This window comes from Plecotus auritus (assembly GCF_963455305.1).
Source record: "Plecotus auritus genome assembly, chromosome: 15".
Lineage (NCBI taxonomy): Eukaryota > Metazoa > Chordata > Mammalia > Chiroptera > Vespertilionidae > Plecotus > Plecotus auritus.
The window spans coordinates 12,552,780-12,574,414 of record NC_137781.1 but is presented as its reverse complement, the minus strand read 5'-3'; the positions used below and the strand labels follow the sequence as shown (position 1 = coordinate 12,574,414).

The 21,635-nt window shown below is 49.0% G+C and overlaps 1 protein-coding gene across 6 annotated transcripts in view; it reads right to left on the bottom strand.

The window, feature by feature from the left end:
* Positions 1-21,635, bottom strand: part of ZNF592 (zinc finger protein 592) — a 49,067-nt gene that overhangs the window by 7,806 nt on the left and 19,626 nt on the right. For 3 of the 6 annotated variants that reach the window (XM_080651735.1, XM_080651737.1, XM_080651736.1), the window contains 4 exons: positions 17,894-17,976; positions 17,451-17,633; positions 9,671-11,948; positions 2,756-2,934 (listed from right to left, as the gene is read on the bottom strand). In XM_080651735.1, coding sequence (XP_080507861.1) covers positions 2,756-2,934; positions 9,671-11,929 — 2,438 coding nt within the window. In that variant the 5' untranslated portion in view covers positions 11,930-11,948; positions 17,451-17,633; positions 17,894-17,976. The remainder of the gene's footprint in view (positions 1-2,755; positions 2,935-9,670; positions 11,949-17,450; positions 17,634-17,893; positions 17,977-21,635) is intronic. The other 3 variants (XM_080651739.1, XM_080651740.1, XM_080651738.1) reach the window with 2 other exon arrangements.

Below are 21,635 nucleotides of genomic sequence, written 5' to 3'. Positions count from 1 at the left end.
TCCCTCTCCCTCTCCCTCTCCCACCCTCCCTACCCCGCTTTCTCCCTCCAGCTATTCTACTCCTAGGTATGTACCCACAAAAACTGAAAACATATACCCACACAAGAACTCGTACATAAATATTCATTAGCAGCGTTTTTCGTAATAGCCAAAAGGTGCCTATCAACTGACAAATGGATAAACAACATGTAGTATATACACCCAATAGGATATCATTCAGCCATAAAACAGAATGAAATACTGTACATATGTTACAACATGGATGAATCTTGAAAATATTATGCTTAGAGCACATATTATATGATCCATTTATATGAAATGTCCAAGATAAATCTACAAGACAGAGAGTAAATTAGTTGTTGCTTATGGACTGGGGGGCGGGGCGGTGGGAAAATAGTGAATACAGAGATTTTTTGGGTGAATATATAACTCTGAATATACTGAAAATCATGAGATTGGACACTTTAAGTAGTGAACTGTATGGTATGTAAGTTATATCTGAATAAAGCTGTTACCAAAAAATCTATAATAATAAAAGGGTAATATGCTAATTAGACCAGGCATCTTCCGGACATCCTTCCTGACAAAGCCAGGCGGGAGGAAGCTGGCCTGGGTCCCGGGTGCCTGCAGGTGGCCGGAGGAGGGAAGCCCGGGTCCCGGGTGCCGGAGGGAAGCTGGCGGTGCCAGCAGCTGGGGGAAGGAAGGCCCACTCTTGCACAAATTTTCATGCTTTGGGCCTCTAGTATATTAATAATAGAAAGTCTTAACTGTATTAGTGTATTAGTGTGTATGTCTTTGGAATGCAATAACAGGTCATTGGAGATTTTAATTTCTGTTATATTCAGTAATCCTTCCAGAATACATAGCTGACTCTCAATACATTTTAGCTGACATTTCTTACAAAAAGGCTTGAAAAACTAAATTGCTTTTGAAACAGTTTCCTTTTACTCTTATATAAGAAAGTAAATAAAATAACTAGAAAACAAAAAACTCTATTAATCCTCCTGTATAGATTCAAAGTTAAAAATCTTAGTGTTGATTGCATGTCTATTGAATTGGATCTCGGAAACAGCAGCACACACTTAAGTCACAGTTAGCACGATATTTATGTTACAGGACACGGTGAAAACACTCGTCAGGTGTTTGGTTTAAAATGTAGCCTGGAGGCTGCCAATCCCTGCTCTTCTGCAACATGGCGGCAAGGGCTCCACACAACCTGTGGCCGTTTTGTTTCTCATGCACTTTAGAGTCTCTGTTCTCCATAACATGCAAAGAAATTAGTCTTCATTTGGAAATGTTCATAGCAAGATAGAAAGCTGGAGTCATCACTAACCCTCCCCGTCCTCACCCCCATCACAAGCTATCATCGAACCCTAACGCTCACACTTCCTGAATTTCTCGCAACTCTACCTTCCCTCCGTCCCAAGTCCATGCCTGAGCTGAAGCCCTGGGCATCTCCCTGGACCGTCACACGTGCTTCTCAAACAGTCTCCAGTCTCCACCCTCTTTAACATAACGTGTCAGCTTCCCAGAAACTTTCTAGCCAATCAACTGTCCACTGGATAAAGACCAAACGTCTACCAAGGAATACAAGGCTGTGCAAGGCCTGGCCTCTACCGTAAACTCCGGGTCTCATTTCTCACCTCTCCCCCATTCATCCTGACCCACCTCAGCAGAAATGCTGAGCTTCCCATAACCCCTCTGGTGTGTGCTGGTATCCCGCCCATACCCTTGGTCCAGACATACTCTCCCTTTCTTCTGTCTGAAAACCTCCTAATATCCCCTCTCTCAAGTTTTCCTGGACCATTCCTCCATATGGGACTTACCACTCCGAGTTACAATTTCTGTGTACATGTTTATAACCTACCAGACAGAAGCCCCCTTGAGCTCAGGGGATGTGTCTTAATCATTTTTATATCTTCAGTGTCTGGCACAATGCTAAAGACAATAGTAAGAACTAAAGAAAAGTTAAATGGACTAAAGCAATAAATTTTTTTAAATACCAAAGAGAAGAAAACCTTACTAAATTTGGGCAAAATTACGTTTCAGAAGTGAAAGTGATAAAATAAACCATGAAATATAGTAACTCCCAAATGCAGTAAGCCAGCACAGGAGAACTGGTGGGGGCGATGTGAAAGTAAGAGATCAGTGAGCTTTGGAGGGCGTTTTCCCCCTATTCTTTTTCCTGAAAATGACTTCTTGCTTATATATGTCTGACACAATGGGGGAGAGTCAGTCTCAAATAGACTTTTCTTGCTCTTACTCTGAGGCTGACCATTTTTTCCATTCTCAGGTCACTTGCTTCTCACAAACTGACAAAAACGAATCAACACGAGGACACTAGAGCCCTTCAAGTTTGGAGTCTTGCAACTCCATTTGTTAACGAGAAGTGGGAACATTTCAAAGTGCTGCAATTAGTAAATTTATCATTGAAATAGTGCTTTCCATTTAATATGCCGAACACAGTAACTCTGTGAGCAAATTAAATTAGCATCTTCTAAAGAACCAAGCTGACAAAGTGAATGTTATACTTCCCCTTGGAAGCGATTTTTGCTAATATTTCATTTTTTTAAACTCCGTGTTCTTCTCCCCCTTGCGCTTCTTGCTCTCCAGAACACATACCCATCAGCATGCTTCTCTGGTTAGGCTGGAGCCCAGGGCTCTGGAGACCAAGCTCAGTGGCAAGTTCTGGGCCAGGAGAAGGACCAGCCCCTGGGCAACCCCCGGACAGGACGGCGAGCCAGGCAGCACCCACCTGTAGCCCACCTTGCGGGCATAGTGCAGGCAGTTCTCCTTCACGTGGGTCTGGAAGTAGGCAGAGCGGCAGAGGGCTCCACACTCTGGACAGCAGTACGGGGACTTGTGTGTGTGGATCCGCTGGTGGGCACAGAAACTGCACTGGTTGGGCAGCAGCATCTGGCACACCGGGCACGTCTAGGAAAGAACACGGAGAGGACGGTTCACGCAGGTGCCGCAGGCCGTGGCTCTCCAACCACGTGGCTTCCCCAGGGCATGGGTCAGAATGACCTCCACACCCCGCAACTATTCTCTTAGGGTACGTGACACCCTAGACCTCATTAAGAGTGTTGGTACTGCCCGGCCGGTGTGGCTCAGGGGTTGAGCGTCAACCCATGAACTAGGAGGTTACGGTTCCATTCCCAGTCAGGGGTCCGGCCTCAGTCCCGGGTAGGGGGTGTGCAGGAGGCAGCCGATCGATGATTCTCTCATCATTGATGCCTCTCTCTCTCTCTCTCTCTCTCTCCCCCCACCCCCACTTTGAAATCAATTTAAAAACCATCTGTTTTTTTAAAGTGTTGATACTGACCCCAGCAAGCCTTATCTTATTAATCACAGACAGGCCTGACCCTGTTTTCCTGATTAGTCCTGCGCGAGGACTGTGCGTTTCTTCCCTCTGGCTTGGCAGAGGGCCAGCTTTTCCTCTCCAGGGGCCTAAGGCCTTTCTTGAAGTCTTAAGATCTCACTTCACTGCCAGACTCGCCAGGTCCTCACCCTGCCTTGGCAGAGGCGGTTCCTACTCAACACCTTGTCAGATGGTTCGGTGACTTCCTACGGGGACCAGAGCGTGCCCCGGAGCATGCCCCGACGGCCTGCAGAAGCCCCAAGGGCACGCTGACGGAGGGGCCTTGCCAGCTTCCATTTCCTCAGCCCTGTCTACCCACTCTGGGTGGCAGGGGTGGAACCAGGGGAAGGAGTCCTACAGCCAGACTCACTGAAGTTCTAATGGGCGGAGCCCAGACAGCCAGAGGGAGGAGCAACGGGCTGAGCGGTGCCCACATCTGGAGAAGTCCTTCTTAGCAAAGAGGAGGCAACGGTGCTCTCACTTGGGGTTGGCGGGGGGCGGGGAGGGGGGTGACCTGGGTCTGAGGAGTTGTGCAGAAGGACAAGTCGTTAGGGAGGACAGAAAAGGATCTCTGCTTTAATCAGCAAAATCCAGAATGGGGGGCCTCTACAGGACAAACCCAGCTCTTTGTACAAATAAATTACAAGGGGGGAAAAAAAGAGGGAAGGGAACTTTTGATTTGATTTAAGAGAAATTTTCAGTAACTCCAGTGTATGGCATTTATTTGGATAATGATTCAAGTCAGCCAAGTGCAAAAAGGAATGAGACGCTAACTTTATTATATTCTTATACTAGAGGCCAGGTGCACGAAATTCGTGTGTGTTGGGGGGGGGGCGGGTATCCCTCAGTCCAAGAGGGAGAGACAGAGAGAAACACTGATGTGAGAGAGACACATCGATTGGTTGCCTTCCACATGCCCCTGACCAGGGCCAGGAGCTTGCAACTGAGGTACGTGCCCTTGACCAGAATTGAACCTGGGAACCTTCAGTCCAAAGGCTGATGCTCTATCCACTGAGCCAAACTGGCTAGGGCGGAATCAGATGTTTTACATAATTTTTAAGTAATATGAAATTAAATAACCAAAAGCATTCCCTAAAAATTGGAAAACAGAAACATATAACCTAACTATACCTCAGGTAACTATATAAACTACATAGAAAAAAAGGATTATTGTACTCCCAGTAACCTTTCAAATACAACATCTTGACCTATATGTCTTTAATGAGATACATCCTGAGGACAGGAAGACTTACAAACACACCTTCACCTTTCTGCAGTTGTCTTCATGTTACAAATAATATTGGTTTTGATACTTTGAAATTTGTGTGTATATTTGTGTGTGTAAAAGGAAAATCTTAGGAACCAAGACTTTTAGTATAAAATCAGTTCCATAAGCGCTCTATAATCTTACATCTGAATACCAGCGTAAACTCATGATCTTTCTTTTCTCTTCTTTTTATTTTAAAATATGACTTCTTTATTGATTTTATAGAGAGAGGAAAGGAGAGGGATAGAGACATAGAACATCCATGAGAGAAATATCAATCAGCTGCCCCCTGCATGCCCCCTACTGGGGATCGAGCCCAGAACCCAGGCATGTGCCCTCACCGGGAATCAAACCATGACCTCTCAGTTCATGGGTCAATGCCCAACCACTGACCCACACCGGCTGGGCTCTTTCCTCTTTTTAAAAACTTCTATTTCTTAGCTCTCGCCACTGAAAAGGCCTAGAAATAAAGATATATCGAGTAGCAATGAGCATCTCTGCTGCCCAGAATGTGGCCTCTAAATACCATTCCGCAGTAAAAGAAACCTGGCTTCTTGGGGAAATGGCTGATTCTAGGTTTAGCACAAGAAATGTACCAGGGCACCTTGTTGGGGCTAAAAGGAAGGAAGCTTCTCGAGGCTTAACTGGTTTGTGTCAAAAAGGGACATAGGAGTCACCTTGAAGAGACTCCCAGGGACAAAAGATGAGATAACTTGAGCATCAAAATGCATGACTGACGCCCAGCTGGCATGGCTAAGTGATTGAGCATCGGTCTGTGAACCAGGAGGTCACAGTCTGATTTCCAGTCAGGGCACATGCCTGGGTTGTGGGCTCGATCCTCAGTAGGGGGTGTGCAGGAGGCAGCCAATCAATGTTTCTCATTGATGTTTCTCTCCCTCTCCCCTCCTCTCTAAAAATCAGTTAAAGAAACATATTGTAAACAAATGAATGAGTTCATAACACTAAAACTAAAAATAACAGAGTGTCGCTGACACCCATTAGGATGGCTGCTATTTAAAAAAAAAAGAAAATGACAAATGTCAGTGAAAATGAGGCAAAACTGAAAGCGCTCTTCACTGTTGGTGGGATTGTAAATCTTGCAGCCACTGTGAAAAACAGTATGGCTATTCCTCAAAAAGTTAAATACAGAACTCCCATGTGATCCAGCAATGACACTTTTGAGTAGTATGTACCTGAAAGAATTGAAATCAGGATCTCAAAAAGGTATTTGTACACACACGTTCATGGCATTATTCGCAATACCCAAAAGGCGGAAGTAACCCAAGTGTCCATCAACAAATGAATAAACAAAGTGTGGTTTTTACGTACAGTGGAATATTATTCAGCCTTAAAAAGGAATGAGATTCTGACACATAGAGGACATTATGCTAAGTAAAATAGCCAGTCACCAAAAAAATACTGTATGGTTCCACTTAGATGAGGTACCTAGAGCAGTCAAATTCATCGAGACAGGAAGTTGCCAAGGGCTGGAGGGGGAAGGAGGAGGAAATGTTGTTTAATGGGGAAAGACTTGCAGTTTTGCAAGATGACGAGTTCTGGAAACTGATTGCAAAAGAGTGTGAATGTACTTAAGGCTACTGAGCTATACACTAAAAATGATTCGGATGGTTAATTTTATGTGTATTTTGCCACAATTTTAAAAAAAATAGAGGAGGGACCCTTAAAACACTATTTGAGATTGTTAGGGTATCACCTCACTATGTGAAAACTGTTAACTAAGGCAAACAAATTATGTATTTACCCCATTTTCCAACATAAACTGTAATCAGTCCTCGTGGAAGAGGGAAAGAATGTATAAGGGAGCCAAAACCGGTTTGGCTCAGTGGATAGAGCGTCGGCCTGTGGACTCAAGGGTCCCAGGTTCGATTCCGGTCAAGGGCATGTGCCTTGGTTGCGGGCACATCCCCAGTAGGGGGTGTGCAAGAGGCAGCTGATCGATGTTTCTCTCTCATCGATGTTTCTAGCTCTCTATCCCTCTCCCTTCCTCTCTGTAAAAAATCAATAAAATATATTAAAAAAAAAAAAAAGAATGTATAAGGGATCCCAGCCAATAAACAAAAAGAAAGAATAACATTAGAAAAACACCTTTCTGCAAGTCGCAATATTAGTGACTCAAGCAGCAAGTATTGGATATTAAAATCATTAGGTAAAAGATAGGGAACTTTACAATGAAGGGATCAGGAAGCCACTGTCTAAATCCCCCCCTAAGGTTTGCATCATTAAAACGGAGACAATCAGACACGTTGCACCTCCCTGAAGTCATGAAATGTGAAGGACACGGGACTCCCCTCCTCAGCACTGACCCCGAACCTAATGGAGTCTTTACTGCTAATTTCTAGTCTACAAAGTGTGGGATTGAAAAAGAACAAGTTAATTATCTGAGGAAGCAATCAGGCAAAGCCAAAATTATCCTGGAAAGTTCTCAGGAAGCAATCAAACTCAGGACTGTCCCGGAAAACCCTCCGGACACATGGCCCAGTTTCCTCAACAAACCAGTGACGTGAAAAAAGGGGGGTCCAATCGAGTGGATGGGACAAGGTACTATTCTAGACGCAAAGTTTAAAAGGCTTATTAGCAAATGTAAAGTGTGGTCCCTGTTTGGATCCTGATTCAAAGACAAGTTTTGTCACAAATGGGGAAATCTGAGCATGGCCTTATATTAGGACATATGAAGGAGCTGTTATTAATTTCGTTAGATATGGTAATGACATTAAGGACAAGAAACTGTCTCTCTGTGCTGACATCCCACCCAACAGAGTGGCTTGGAGTGTCAGGGGAAGGACCCTGCCAGCCACTGCACCGGGAGGCAGAGGAGTTCAGGGGCAATCTCCCAGGAAGAAGACAGAAGGCCTGCACATGCTGTCCTGCAGTCACTCAACGACCCCAGAGTGGAGGGCCCCCCACCCCCCGCCTACCCCCTGCCCTGGACATGACCTGAGGCTAGGGCTGTTCCGGGAAACCCAGATCCAAAGCCATCCAGGCTAGTTTTGATCCCAGAGCTCAAGCCTCACCCTTTCTGTGAGACTCAGAGGCCACTTTTACAGGCATGAGATTTTGAGGGATTAGAACAAGGCTGAAAGAGGCCTGACAGCCCTCCTGGGTTCTCCCTCCCCTCCTCTCTGCTGGGCCCTGCTGTCCAGCTCCTATTAGAGGAGAATGACATAGGGAAGATGCAGGACAAGCAGGTCACCAGCGGGGGGTCCTATACCCAGAATTCCCTCACATGTTAGGAGACACCAGTGAGGAACAGTGTGGGGAAAAAAGAGGCCCCGGCATCAGACCTCCATTGGCAATGGCTCTGGTCACGGGACTCAGAAGATGCGATCCGGGACCAAGTCAACCCTGCTGGTACATGAAACCCCTGAGGAGTGGCTGGAGAGGCCATACTCCACCTGACTCATCGGAAGGAAAATACAAACAGAAACGGAAGTCAACGTGAGAGGCAACAGCGACCCTTCGGCACCTTCTGGTCCCTTTCGGAGCGCAGAAGCCCCATCATCCCGCCAAATTCCTGCTCCTGTCTCTACCCCCACTCCCAAGGCTGCCTCACTCGTGACAGCTCCGTGTCCTCAAACACACATGGCGCGTGCACATACTGCTGTCCCTCTACCCAAAGCCCTGCCTCTCCCCTCCTCCACACTCAAATGTCATGTGTGGCGTCACGATGAATTGTCCCTCTGAGGCACTTTCTGCAACGATGTTGACAAGCCTGTTCCACCCCGGCTCTGCGTCTGCACACAGCCAGCTGTTTGGGTGGCGAGCCCTGTGCTGGCTGTGCCTCCGGGAGCTCCAGGAGGAATAGGGCGACTCCCTCCTGCAGGCCCCGCTGAGCTCAGCTAGCAACTCACATGCAGAGCTCAGAGGCCACCTGTGCAGGCCCCCGTTGAACTGACGTAAAAAGAGCTATGGGCTCAGCCAGCGTGACTCAGTGGTTGAACATTGACCCATAAACCAGGAGGTCACAGTTCAATTCCGGGTCAGGGCACATGCCCAGGTTGCAGGATCAATCCCGAGTAGGCGGTGCGCAGGAGGCAGCCGATCCAAGATTCTTTCTCATCATTGATGTTTCTACCCCTCTCTCCCTCTCCCTTCCTCTCTCTAAAACCAATAAAAACATATTTTTTTAAAAACATAAAAATTAAAAAAATTAAATTTAAAAAAGAAGCTACTGTACTTTCGTCCCAGGCTCTGCAGCCCTGGCTGAGGGAAGCTGGTGAGGGGCGGGCTTGGCTAGGTCAGAAGAGATCCATCCACATGGAAGAGGAGGAAAAGAGCCTTCTGGAGGCATCTGGAGCCCCGATTCTTCACAGGGCGTTTCTAACTCAGCCAGGGCACAGAGGGTGCAAAGGGTATTCTCAGCACAGATGCCTTTTTTTTTTTTTTTTTTTTTTTTAAATAAAGCCAGATCTCATCAAACATAACCAAGAACGGGGAGCAGATAAGCGCAGCGGCTTTCCTAGAGGGCTGAGAACGCGATGGAAGGAAGAGGCCCGCAGGTCAGCCTGCTGCGCTTCCCTCCACGTCAGCCCTGACACAGGCCCGGCTGCACTTCCCACCAAGGATTCTGCACCAAGAGCCGGGTTCTCGGCAGGCAGCACGCAGTAAAGGATGGTTCTGAGGAGGACAGACCGAGGCGCAGGCAGTGTCACCCTACGTCTGCCCCGGGTCCTGTGGGCACCCGGGAGGACTGCCCAGGCACCTGCCAGAGACGAGGCACCACCCAGCAGAGACCTAGCCCAGGCCTGACAAGGAGCCCTGCCTGGGGTGGGAGCTGAGTGAACTTCGGGGCACATCCACACAGAGACTCACCCAATCTTCAGGGCCCCCCGTCAGCTGTGGGCGGGACACTTTTCTCAGTAAACACCATCTACTCAAGCAGGTCGCTAACTGTCAAGCAAACATCCTGTTCAAAGACTACCAAGATGGCACCACTGCCCCCATCGATGAGCTTTTCTCTCCCAGCCCAACACGGAGCCCGTGTGAACCAGGGCCCGCCACCCGCCACAGGAAGGGTCACTCACCAGCCCCTCGGTTTTCTCCGTCGTCCTCTGGAAATGTGCCGCCATGACCGTGTGGTCGCGTATCTGCTTGTGACATTCGAGACACTTGACCCCGTGCCGGATGAGCCTCACCGGGTCTGGGTAGAGCGGCAAAGCTGGAATGGTGGAGCTGGCACTGTCCGAGGCGGGGCCGTGTTTGGGGGAGGGAGGGGGCGGGGGTGGGGGCGCCGGGGCCGGGGCCAGCGGGGCTGAGTTCGCGGGGGCCGCCACAAACATTTGGTCCGCGGAGATGGGCTTGACGAGCAGCTGCGAGCACTGCATGACGAGCCCCTTGCTCTTGTGGTCGCGGGCGTGCCGCAGCAGGCTGCACTTGTTGAAGAAGACCAGCGTCTGGGAGCAGAGCGTGCACAGCACCTCGATGTGGACGCTCCGCCGGCCGTAGTGCTGGCTCAGGCTCTTCTCTAAGGCAAACGCGTCCCCACACTCCAGGCAGCAGTACCCACTGGCGGGCACGTGGATCCTGCTGTCCGCAGGCGGGCTGAGATTTGGCGCGTAGAGGGGCACGGGGTTGGAGCTGTGGAGGACCTTGTTGAAGACCTCCACGACCAGCGGGGCGGCCTTTTTCACCTGGTGGACCAGGGGCACGGACATCTGTGTGGGCTGTGGCTGGCTCCGTCTCTGCGCGGAGGACTTGGCCGTCACCGAGGCGGCCACACTGTGGGGGACCAGGTTCAGGTTGGCTAGGTGCACGGCTTTGGGCAGGAGGGTGGCAGAGGCCGGGGTGGATGCCTGCAGTGCGGTGCTCTGCTGCTGCTTCTTGCCCGCCTGGGGGCCCGGGGCGGCCCCCTTGGGGGCCCGGGACCCAGAGCCACAGCTGGGAGACGAAGATTCGCTGGCCTTGGTCACGCTCTCAAGCCCTTTCCTGTCGCCCTGAGGGCTCTCTGCATTTGTGCCCCCCTCAGGAAAGTGCTCGGCGACAGGCAGGGCAGCAGCCTCGTCCTCAGGCACCTCGCTTGGGGCCTCGGCAATGGCACTCCCTAGAGGTGACCCAGCAGGGGACTTACTGGGATCGTCTGGGTCGGGCAGGATCCTTGTGACAGTCCGTTTGATTTGCCCCGATGATGTCTTAATGGTTTTGATCCTGACTCTGGGAATCGCTGGTGGGGAGCTGGCGGCCACCGAAGGGGAGCCCTTGCTGCTGCTGTCGCTGCAGATGCTCCGGGGGCTGTCCGATGGCTTCAGACTTTTTCTAGTGGCCTCCAGAGGGCTCCGGGGACTCTTTGGTGACTTGGGCATTTTGGGGCTGCCTTTGGAGCCCTCTTTCGTGGGCCCTGAGGGGTCCTTGGTGTGGCCAGGATGGTCCTCCTTGGTGACACTGGCGACCCTTTTGGCCTGCAGGGCCACCAAGGCTGCAACACAAGAGGACAGCTTGGAATGAGCCGGCTTAAGCCGCTGCCGCGGGGGCACTGACGAGCAGGAGCCGAGCTCGGCGGCGAGCCCCTTGGGCTCTGCAATACTGTTGCCGGGGTGACTGTTGAACTCCAAAGCGTCCCCAAAGAAGCGACTGGCATCCAGCTCCTTGTGAGGCTCCACCGCCTTCTGCGCCCCTCGCTCATGTTCCTGCTGGCTCCCCAAGGGCAGGGGCTCTGGCTTGGGCTCTTTCTTGCAAAAGTGATCGAAGATATGCAGCTCCGGGACTGGGAACTTGGCCAGAGCCTCCAGGACGGGGCCCCCAACAGGCCCGCACCCGGGAGGGGGCGCGAAGTAGCCGTCGGAGTGCTTGGGCTTCAGCCCAAAGCCGTTATCTCTGACGGCATCCTCGGACTCTGGGCTGGAGATCGGACTGAACTGGCTAAAGGTGGGTAGTGGCTCTGACTTGCAAGGTTCCAGCTTGCCCTGGAAACTCCGGGCACTGTCTCCATTCATGAAAGCGGAATCAAACTTCCCACAGTTGTGGCCCAGGCTGTGGGCCTCTGGAGGCAGGTCCGGGCCCCGGAACCCATTGTGCAGGAGGCTGGGAGCGATGTGGTCTTTCTCCGCTTCGAAGGACTCCTGGCGGCTGGTGTTCTTGACAATGACACTCACGGCAGGCACGTCTGAGGATGACCCCGAGTGAGACAAGGACACACTCTCATCCATACACATGCCCGGAGGCTTGAGGGGGTTCTCATTCTCCTCGCTGGGGGTCTGGATCGCCTCCTTGGCATCGAGGCTGGTGGGGTCTGGGATGTCAAACGCAGCCAGAAGGTCATCAAAATCTGGAGTTTTCATATCCCCCATGGCTGGGCGCCGGCAAGGGCTATGACAGAAACAGAGAAGAGATCTGGTCACCAGGCTCCTGCTGGACTCCGCCCAGCGTCATTTTCTTTGCACACCCACCACACTCACACACACACAGCCAGCACGCCTGTGCACAAACCCCCACACTGTGGGAAGTCACACACTTGTGCTTCACCCCAACAGGCTTCCAAAATGCTAGAGACACCAAGGGAGGGGTGAGGAGGGGGGGTGTTTATATGTAGTGACAAGCCTGGCAGGCCTTACACCTCAACACCTAGAAATTCCTGGCTGGCTGCACAGCCAAGAGGCGCAGGCGTAGCACACTCCCTCCACCTGTCAGGGAATATCATCTCCATGGTCATGTGTACTGGCATGGTCAATCCACTCGGCCCCTGGAGCAAAGGCTTGGCTCAGCACCTCCCTTCTTTAGAAAACTTCTGGTTCATATATGTGAGGTGGCTAGAAGTTCTGCTAATTTACTCGGAGTTATCATTGGCTTTGTATAACTCTGGTTTCTTGCTGCATAAATTTCAATCATAAGTATGTGCTAGAAAATTATATTATCCCCTTGGTATTTTTTTTATTCTAGTCAGCATCTACTTAATTCCTTCATTTTCACTCTAAAACTGTTATTGGTTGGTGAATAGACCACTGAACCTGAGGGGCAGGGTGACTCTTAAAGTGCCACGTAGTTATCAAATCGGCCAGGAACGGTTTGGGAGGAGCCTTGAATTTTATTTTAACGTAATACACAAGGAAAAGAAAATCCACCCGTTTCCTTCGTCATCTGGAGAAGCAGAGCTACAGAACTATCAAACAGAGGGTAGGAAATCCCTATGACACTCCCCCTTAGTGGAACTCGGAGCTGGCTAGCTCAAACCTGCCAGAGAGGGGAAGAAAAACTCACCTCACTGCCTCCCTTGCTCAGCCTATGAATCCTGCATCTGCTTCAGCATCTCACTGACACACAGAGGAGGCAACCAATCGACGTGTCTCTCTCACATCGATGTTCTCTCTCTTTGTCTCTCCCGCTCCTTTCCACTCTCTCTAAAAATCAATGGAAAAAGTATCCTCGGGTGAGGATTAACAAACAAACAAAAAATCCATGTACAATGTAAGTGTTTTTTTATAATTCTAATTATACTAAGTGTCCTTCCACAGATGACTGGATAAGAAAGATGTGGCACATGTACACAGTGGAATACTACTCAGCCAAAGAAAGATTAAAGAAACACTGCCATTTGTGACAACATGCATGGATCATGAGTCCTATGCTAAGTGAAACAAGGAAGAGAAAAAAGGACAAGAACCCAATTTCACTTCTATGGAGCATATAAAACAAAAAGCAACAAACAGCCCGGCCTCCATGGCTCAGTGGTTGAGTGTCAACCTATGAATTAGGAGGTCACGGTTCAATTCCTGGTCAAGGCACATGCCGGGGTTGCAGGCTCAATCCCCAGTAGGGGGCGTGCAGGAGGCAGGCAATCAATGATTTTTCTCTCATCATTGATGTTTCTATCTCTCCCTCCCTTTCCTCTCTGAAATGAAAATAAATTATTTCTAAAAAAAATCAACAAATTCATAGATCCAGATAACAGAATGGAGGTTACCAGAGGGAAGTGGGGGGTGGGGGGGGAGAAGAGAGTAAAGGGGATTAAATATACAATAACAGGAGAAGGCTAAACTTTGGGTGAGCACACAATGCAATATACAGATGTTGTATTATAAAGCTATATACCTGAAATTTATATAATGTTATTAACCAATGCTACGCAACTATATTCAAATTTTTTAAACCCCTAATTGTGACATCTACATAGCAACATGGAAAGTTACTTATAGTGTTAAGTTAAAAAAAACACAAAGTGTTGTCATGTCAGACTATGATTATAACGATGTAAAACTAAGTCTGCATTTGAGTTAAGATTAAAAGAAAGAGAAGAGTAATTATACAGGGTGGTAGGATTACTGGTGGGTTATTTTTTCAAAAGATTTTTTTGTGCAGATAGACTGCCTGTATAACTTTTAAATGGGAAAATAAAGAAAAAACACTCAGAACCGCAGGGAAGCAGGTGGCGTGGTGGAGGTACACCTGTTACCGCCCCAGGGGATCAACAGGTTTGCAGGTTTGCTTTCTTGCCCCCCTCCCAACCTCCGACCAGCAAAACACATCTGCCTGCTTAAGCGTTCACAGGAAATAAAAACCGGCCCATTGGAAAGCCGCCTGGTTATGGTGGATAATAATGAAGTGAACTGTCTATACAGAACATGGGTTGGCAGAGTAGCTTGCTGAATGCCTGTGCCTGGACTAGGAAGTATTGGAGCCCCTAACCAGGGGCAAGATCCGGGGTATCAGTGAAAGCACTTGGCATCCCAATACCAAGGAAACACCTGTGTGATATTCACTTTATAAGCTTGTCCCCCCTCCCACCCTACCCCCACCTTTTTTTTTTTTTTTTTACTATCTAGGAAAAAAGATTGAGGAGGAAGGCAGAGAGATTGGTCTCTTTAAGGAGCTGGGGAGAGCATGTGGGGAGGAGGGGTGTTGGCGGTGCGAGGGGGAAATAGCGGGGAGCCTTCTATTGTATCACTCTTGAAGCTGACAAGTGTTACATGAGAAGAAAGCAATGTTCTCCACACAGAGAAATCTCAGGAACTGGCTCAAAACAGTCGGAGGTGAGGTAAGGTATCTTTTGCTAGGAAAATCAGAGCTAGTAAAGGATGTGGCAGCTCAACATCAGCAGCAGGAGAAACATTTATAAACTTTGGATTTTAAATACCAAAGCTGATGCTTTTTTTACATATACATATTTTTTTATTGATTTCAGAGAGGAAGGGAGAGGAAGAGATAGAAACATCAATGATGAGAGGGAATCATTGATTGGCTGCCTCCTGCACGTTGGACCAAGCCCACAACCCAGGCATGGGCCCTTGACTGGAATCGAACCTGGAGCCCTTCGGTCCACAGGCCGATGCTCTATCCACTGAGCCAAACCGGCTAGGGCATAGCTGATGCTTTTAAAAACCCAAGATCCAGTCCTGATTTCTGTTTTGCCCTTATAAGGAAAACCCAAAACACTAGTCATCAATAACAGTGATGGGACTCACTGTGTACCTAAGTATTTGTATTTCTTTAAGCTTTGCTGTAAACTATCACACTGTTTGTAAGTAGAAAACAGAAATCAATTAAAATATACCCTGCCCCTAGCCGGTTTGGCTCAGTGGATAGAGCATCAGCCTGCAGACTAAACGGTCCCAGGTTCGATTCCGGGTTGCAGGCTCGATCCCCAGTAGGAGGTGTGCAGGAGGCAGCGGATCAATGATTCTCTCTCATCATTGATGTTTCTCTCTCTCCCTTTTCCTTCCTCTCTAAAATCAATAAAAATATAAAAGCAGAGAAAGAAAATATCAAGAAAAAGTCTATCAATAAAATTAGAAAAATTTAACTTAAAATAATGAAAAACCACTTTTGACTCACCAAATTGACCAGGGTTTCCAGATGTCCCCCTGACCCACAGGGGTTTTCATTTCCCAGGATTTGACCTCAGTAGAGAATTGTTGTGGCTTAAAACAGTGATATTTATTTCTTATAAAACCCTTGCAAAGCATTCTCCAGCACTAACTTTTTTTTTTTTTTTTTTAATTCTCACCGAGGATATTGTGTTTCTTTATTTGTTTGTTTGTTTGGTTTCTTATTTTGGAGAGAGAAAGGAGAAAGACAGAAACATCAATCGAAGACCCCGACCGGGGATCAAACCCATAACCTAGCTAAGGGCCCTGATCGGAAACCAAATCCACAACCTTTTGGCATATGGAACGACACTCCAACCCACTGAGGTGCCCGGCCAGGGCGCCCGCACTAATTTTACGTCAATTCTGTTTCATGCCTTAACTTAGGTTCATCACGTGACACATATATCCATGTTGACAGCCGCAAAGAGACCTCACTTTTAAGTAAAGAATGTCTTATTGAACCCCCCCCCCAAAAAAACATAGCAAGTTAGTAATGCGTACACAGGCCCAATAATTCCACTTCCAGAAACTTATCCTAAGGAAGTTGATATGCACACGGCAAAGATGATTATACAGGATTATTTATAATCAGCCTAGACTGTTTTCTGATGACACCACGTTACATGTCTCATCACAAAAGGCCCAGCACACACTGGGCATCACCAAAAAGGACCCTGGGAACAACGTGAAACCTGTGATCCTGCCCTCGTTCAAAACCTCGCCGGGCCGTGCCTGAGTGTGCTGAGCAGTTGGCAGCACCCACAAGCTGAGGAAGACGCACCAGAGCTGGCAGCGGGTCTGAGAGATGCTGAGGCTATAAAGCGGATGAAGAGCTTTCTGATGAGAGCCTTAAAAAACAGAACTCTATTTTATTCTGCAGAAATGAAGATTTAGGGGACGGGGAAGCATAACCGAAGCACAAGGTTTGTTCATCAAACCTCAGAATACTAGGGAGAAGAGGGCAGCATCTTGAAGTTTGAAATAAAAGATGCAGACAAAAGACAACTTGATCCATTAGTCAGAAAACATATGGAAGTTGTTACAGATAAACGATATAAATGTGAAAATGTCCACACTTATTCAAATCAAGAAATAAAAACAATAAAAGGCTCTGAGGAACTAAGAACAAGAAATGTCACTACACCGAAGAGCTTTCGTTCCCTTAGTATTGAAGCTTTTAAATTTTAAATAACATGAAACTTGGTTGTCTTTTTTTTCCTTAGCAATATTAAGTTCAGCAACAGTAGATTAATAAACTTTCAATAACTGGATATGAGCAGCGCACCCTGAAAGCATTAAGAAAAATCTGACCTGTGCTGAGAATACTGTTTACTGAGACAAGGAGGCAAACAGCTCGTCACGATTTACACTGTGAAAGTGAGAGCCGAGTGACGGAGGGGCCCTGGCCTATGAGACAACAAGAGCAAGGTTCCTTGAACCGGCGACTGTTTGTTGGCTCAGGACTAGAAGAAAGGACCCGTGTACGTGTGTTTTAGGACCTGTGGGTGAACTCTTTACCCTGCTCCCCCAACAGAATATGGCTTACATATGTGTATATCATCTGGGTTCAATGGTTAAGGATTTTAAAATGGGTAAATGAGCCTGGCCAGTGTGGCTCAGTGGTTGAGCATCAACCTATGAACCAGGAGATCACGGTTCAATTCCCGGTCAAGGCACATGCCTGGGTGCGGGCTCAATCCCCAGTAGGAGATGTGCAGGAGGCAGCTAATTAATGATTCTCTCTTATCATTGATGTTTATCTCTCTCTCCCTCTCCCATCCTCTCTCTGAAATCAATTAAATATATATATACATATTAAAAAGTGGGTAAATAAAAAATTGCCCTCAGCTTTGCATTTTAGAAGAAGAAACATAGCAGGGGCAAGAGAGCAAAGAATGACTCAAGTGTGAGAGACAGACAGACAGACAGACATAGACTGAAAGAAAGAGATGGGGTGAGGGAGAGGGACAGAGAGAGAGGGAAGAAGGGAGGGATGAAGAGAAATTACTTGGCAGAAGCTGGGACCAGAAGAAAGTGCTTGAGTGGCTGCCAGGTGGAGGAGCTTCTTCCAGGAGTGGAAGCTGGCGAGGGGAAAGAGACCGAGCAAGCAGGCACCAGGTCAGCCGCCGCTCCTGTGACCTGCAGGGGCTTCTGTTGGGACTGTGGCTGGAACACAGACCACAGAGAGACACTGCATCCATAGGTGGGAGAGAAGGGAGAAACTTTAGCTGGACCAAAGGACATGGAAAAGGGGCGGGGGGGAAGGTCCCATAGTCCTCCCGGGTCGATTCCTAAGGCCTCTCCAAACCCCTGGCTGATGCCCCTGCCCCGGGTGCCCTTCACCTTCACCCAGAGGCAGCTTCTCCTCTCCCCCTCCAGGCCCTTCCACCCAACCAAAAATCCCATGTCCCAACAACAGAGTGATCCTGCAAGCACTCTGACGAGACTCACAGGACACTGGAGCTGGAGGGGCCTCAGGAGGTATCTGGTCCGGTGGCTCCCGGACACCCGTCTGGGGACCACTGCTGCGCCGACTGCAAAAGAAGAACACGTGATTGAAATACAGTCCCAGCTCCCAGCTCCCAGCTGGAAATTCTGACTCAGTAGGTCTGGGATGGACCCCTGCATTTTTTTTTTTAATTATTGATTTCAGAGAGGAAGAGATAGAAAGAGAGAGAATCATTGATCGGCTGCCTCCTGCACTCCCCACACTGGGGACTGAGCCTGCAACCCAGGCATGTGCCCTGACCAGGAATCAAACCGTGACCTCCTGGTTCATAGGCTGACACTCAACCACTGAGCACGGCAATCCCTGCATTTTTTAAGCTTCCCACCCGATCCTAGTGCACTGGTCTAGTCTACCTCTGCATCTTACACATGGAGAACTGGGGCTCAGAAAGGGAGGGTCACCCACCAAACCTTTACCAGGTGCCAAGACTGACACCTGGCACGGAGGACAAGAGGGAAGGCCCAGACCCTGTTCTCCAGTCCCCACCCAGCCTGCTGGGAACACCCGCAGCCACACATCTGCGGGACCAGGAAGGCTCCCCAGGGCACAAGCGTCCCACAGGATGGAAGGAAGGGGCCTCTGCCCGCCCAGCACAAGCCACCGCACCCTCCCTTGTGCCTGCCTCACTTGTTCCTCCTCACGGCATGGTCTTCTACCTTTCCTGCCGTTATTTCAGGAAAACGTTCTGCCGCCTGCTATTTCACAAGCCCCTCCCAGCCCTCACTCAATTATTAATTAGTATCCCTGTGGATTTCTACTCGGATAGGCATCCCACACCTACTATGTCCAAACTCTAACCTTCAATTTCCTCCCAGGATTCCTCATTCCAGGAAATGACAACTCCATCCTTCCGGTGGCTTAGGCCAAAACCTTGACATCCTTGAGTTCTCTCTCCTCCGACCTGTCATCTGAGCCACACGCAAATCCTCTGAAACCGCCTCAAACTGTATCCAAACCAGCCCTTTCTAATGAGCTCTGCCACCACCTTCTCTCCCCTGGGTCCCCGACAGCCTGCAGACTGGCCTCCTGGCCCCCACCTTTGCCTCCTCTCTTCACGCTCCACAAAGCAGCTAGAGCACTGCCTTTAAACTCCCATCAGGCCACGTTCTTCCTGTCCTCAAACCTTCAAACCCTTACCCTGTGTCACACAGAGTAAACGCAGTTGTACCCCGACCTGCCCGGTGGGTGATCTAACGGCCCTCCTGTCCCTCGGTCACCCCTTCGGCTCCAGGTGTGCACAGGCGCCCTGCTGCTCCCCAGGCACTCAGAGCCCTTGCACTTAATACTCCCTCTGCTTGGGATGTCCTTCCCCGCAGGCCTCATGGGCTCACTCCTCGCTCCCTCAGGTCTTTACTCAAATATCACCAGGTCTTACGGTCTTCTGACCACTGTACCACTCCTCAGGCCCACGGTCAATCTCTGCCCCTTTAATCCGCCTTATTTTTCTTCACAGCACTTACCATTGCCGGACCTGTTATATACAGGGTGGGCAAAAGTAGGCTTATAGTTGCTTGTATGGAAAAAAATGTGCAGGTTACGATTATGACAATCTACACTAATAAAAGAGAAAGATGCAAATTGACCGTACCTTCGCAAAGCCCACCGGCCAATCAGGAGTGAGTATGCAAATTAACCCAACAAAGATGGTGGGTTAATTTGCATATGCATGGCAACAACACAGGCGTTCCACACCACCCCAGCCACTCAAGGCCTCTGGGCAGCGTGGGAAGGCGGGGCCAGAGTGGAAAGAGGTGGCTCCGGGGCCAGAGCAGAAAGAGACGGCTCTGGGTCCAGAGCAGAAAGGCAGTGCTGGCAGCCAGGGAAAGGCCAGCCCGTTCTTGCACGAATCTTCGTGCATCGGGCTTCTAGTAGTTTTATAACTCAAAAGAAAGTCACAATGGCACAGTGCACTGAGGTACAATCTCATAAGTGCTCAAACAAATAAAACAATAACTAACACATAATAATACAAGAATAAACTCTGTGCTTCACGTACTCACCACTGTAAACCTACTTTTGCCCACCCCTGTAATAGCTCATTTCTTCGTCTGTTTAGAGCTCCTGTGTGTTTATTGGAAGGGAACCCACCATTAGGAAGGGACAGTGACTTGACAGGCTCATCTGTCCAGAACTAAGATTGTTCAAGGATAGTCACAGAGTCCTGAGCAGGTTCATTACCAGTCAGGCAGTTGGCAAATTTGCAGTGTTATTTGTGTTTAGCCTTTAAAATGTTGCTATAAATAAAGAGACCTTGAGTCGTGATGGGGCCTTGCCAGCGGGAAAGGGGCTACCTGAGGAGCACCTGCCTATGAGTCCTGGGCTCCTGCAGGGTGATTACGTTAAATATTTTAATGGTGGACAGTGCCTGCTGGCCAACATCCCCACAGTAAGGCCATTGTCTTGAGGATGGGATCTGTGTGACACCAGAGGACAGAGAAGGCTGGCTCTGAGAGCCACAGGAAGAAGCGGGCTTGGGGTGGTCTTGAGTCTTAAGAAAAGGGGATACAACTCTGTGAATATACTAAACACCACTGAATGGTATGCGCTAAATGAGTGAATTAGATGCCATGTGAATTATATCTCAATAGAGCGATTATATTTTAAAAAAGATAAAAAGGAAGAAAAGGGATAGGACCGTACAGCTGACTGAGCTGCTTCCAGTGGAAACTAGGTACAGGCAACAAAGTTTGAACAGAGCTGAGGAGCCCTGGCCGGTGTGGCTCAGTGGATAGAGCGTCAGCCTGCAGACTGAAGGGTCGCAGGTTCAATTCCAGTCAAGCGCACGTGCCCAGGTTGCGGGCTCGATCCCCAGTGTGAGGCGTGCAGGAGGCATGTGATCAATGATTCTCTCTCATCATTGATGTTTCTCTCTCTCTCTCCCTCTTCCTTCCTCTCTGAATAAAAAATATATTTTTTTAAAGAAGACATTATTTAAAAAAATAAATAAATAGAGCTGAAAACTGAGAGACAGACCAACACTGTTGCCTCCGTTACCTTTCATTAATGGGGAACAGATCTCAGCATTCACTGGGCACCGAACTTGGTCGAGGGGAACAAGACCCAGAGCCTGAGACAAAAAGGGGGACAGGACACCTCTGTTTCCACATCATTCTTGAGGAGCCTCTCCCACCGAACTCTGTGAAAGCCTCACTCTTAGTGGTGGCTACTCCTGAATTTAAGCAAGAAGCCGTAGCCTCGGGCCTGCTGGGAACCAGCCTCCCCTCCCTGACCAGAGGGCCCAGGAAAGAGAAAGCGGCTGTGCCGTGGCATCACTCCGTCCCCAGCTGTTACCCATGTGTCTGGGGCCGCCCAGTGTGCCAGCAGTCTCTTCACCATAGGTGAGCTACACTCCCAGATCCCAAAATCAAAGGTTTGAGGGGACACAAGGAACATGCTATTAGTCCTGGGTATCTCTGTGGTCCCTTAGATGACTTCAGCAGGAGTTTAGCAGCTGGTAAAGTTTTTCTCCCAGCCCTAGCCAATTTGGCTCAGTGGATAGAGCGTCGGCCTGTGGACCAGAGCCCTGGGTTTGATTCCGGTCAAGGGCACGTACCTCGGTTGCAGGCTCCTCCCTGGCCCGGGCCCTGGTCAGAGAGCATGCAGGAGGCACCCAATCGATGTGTTTCTCTCACATCAACGTTTCTCTCTGTCTTTCCCTCTCTCTTCCACTCTCTCTGAAAATCA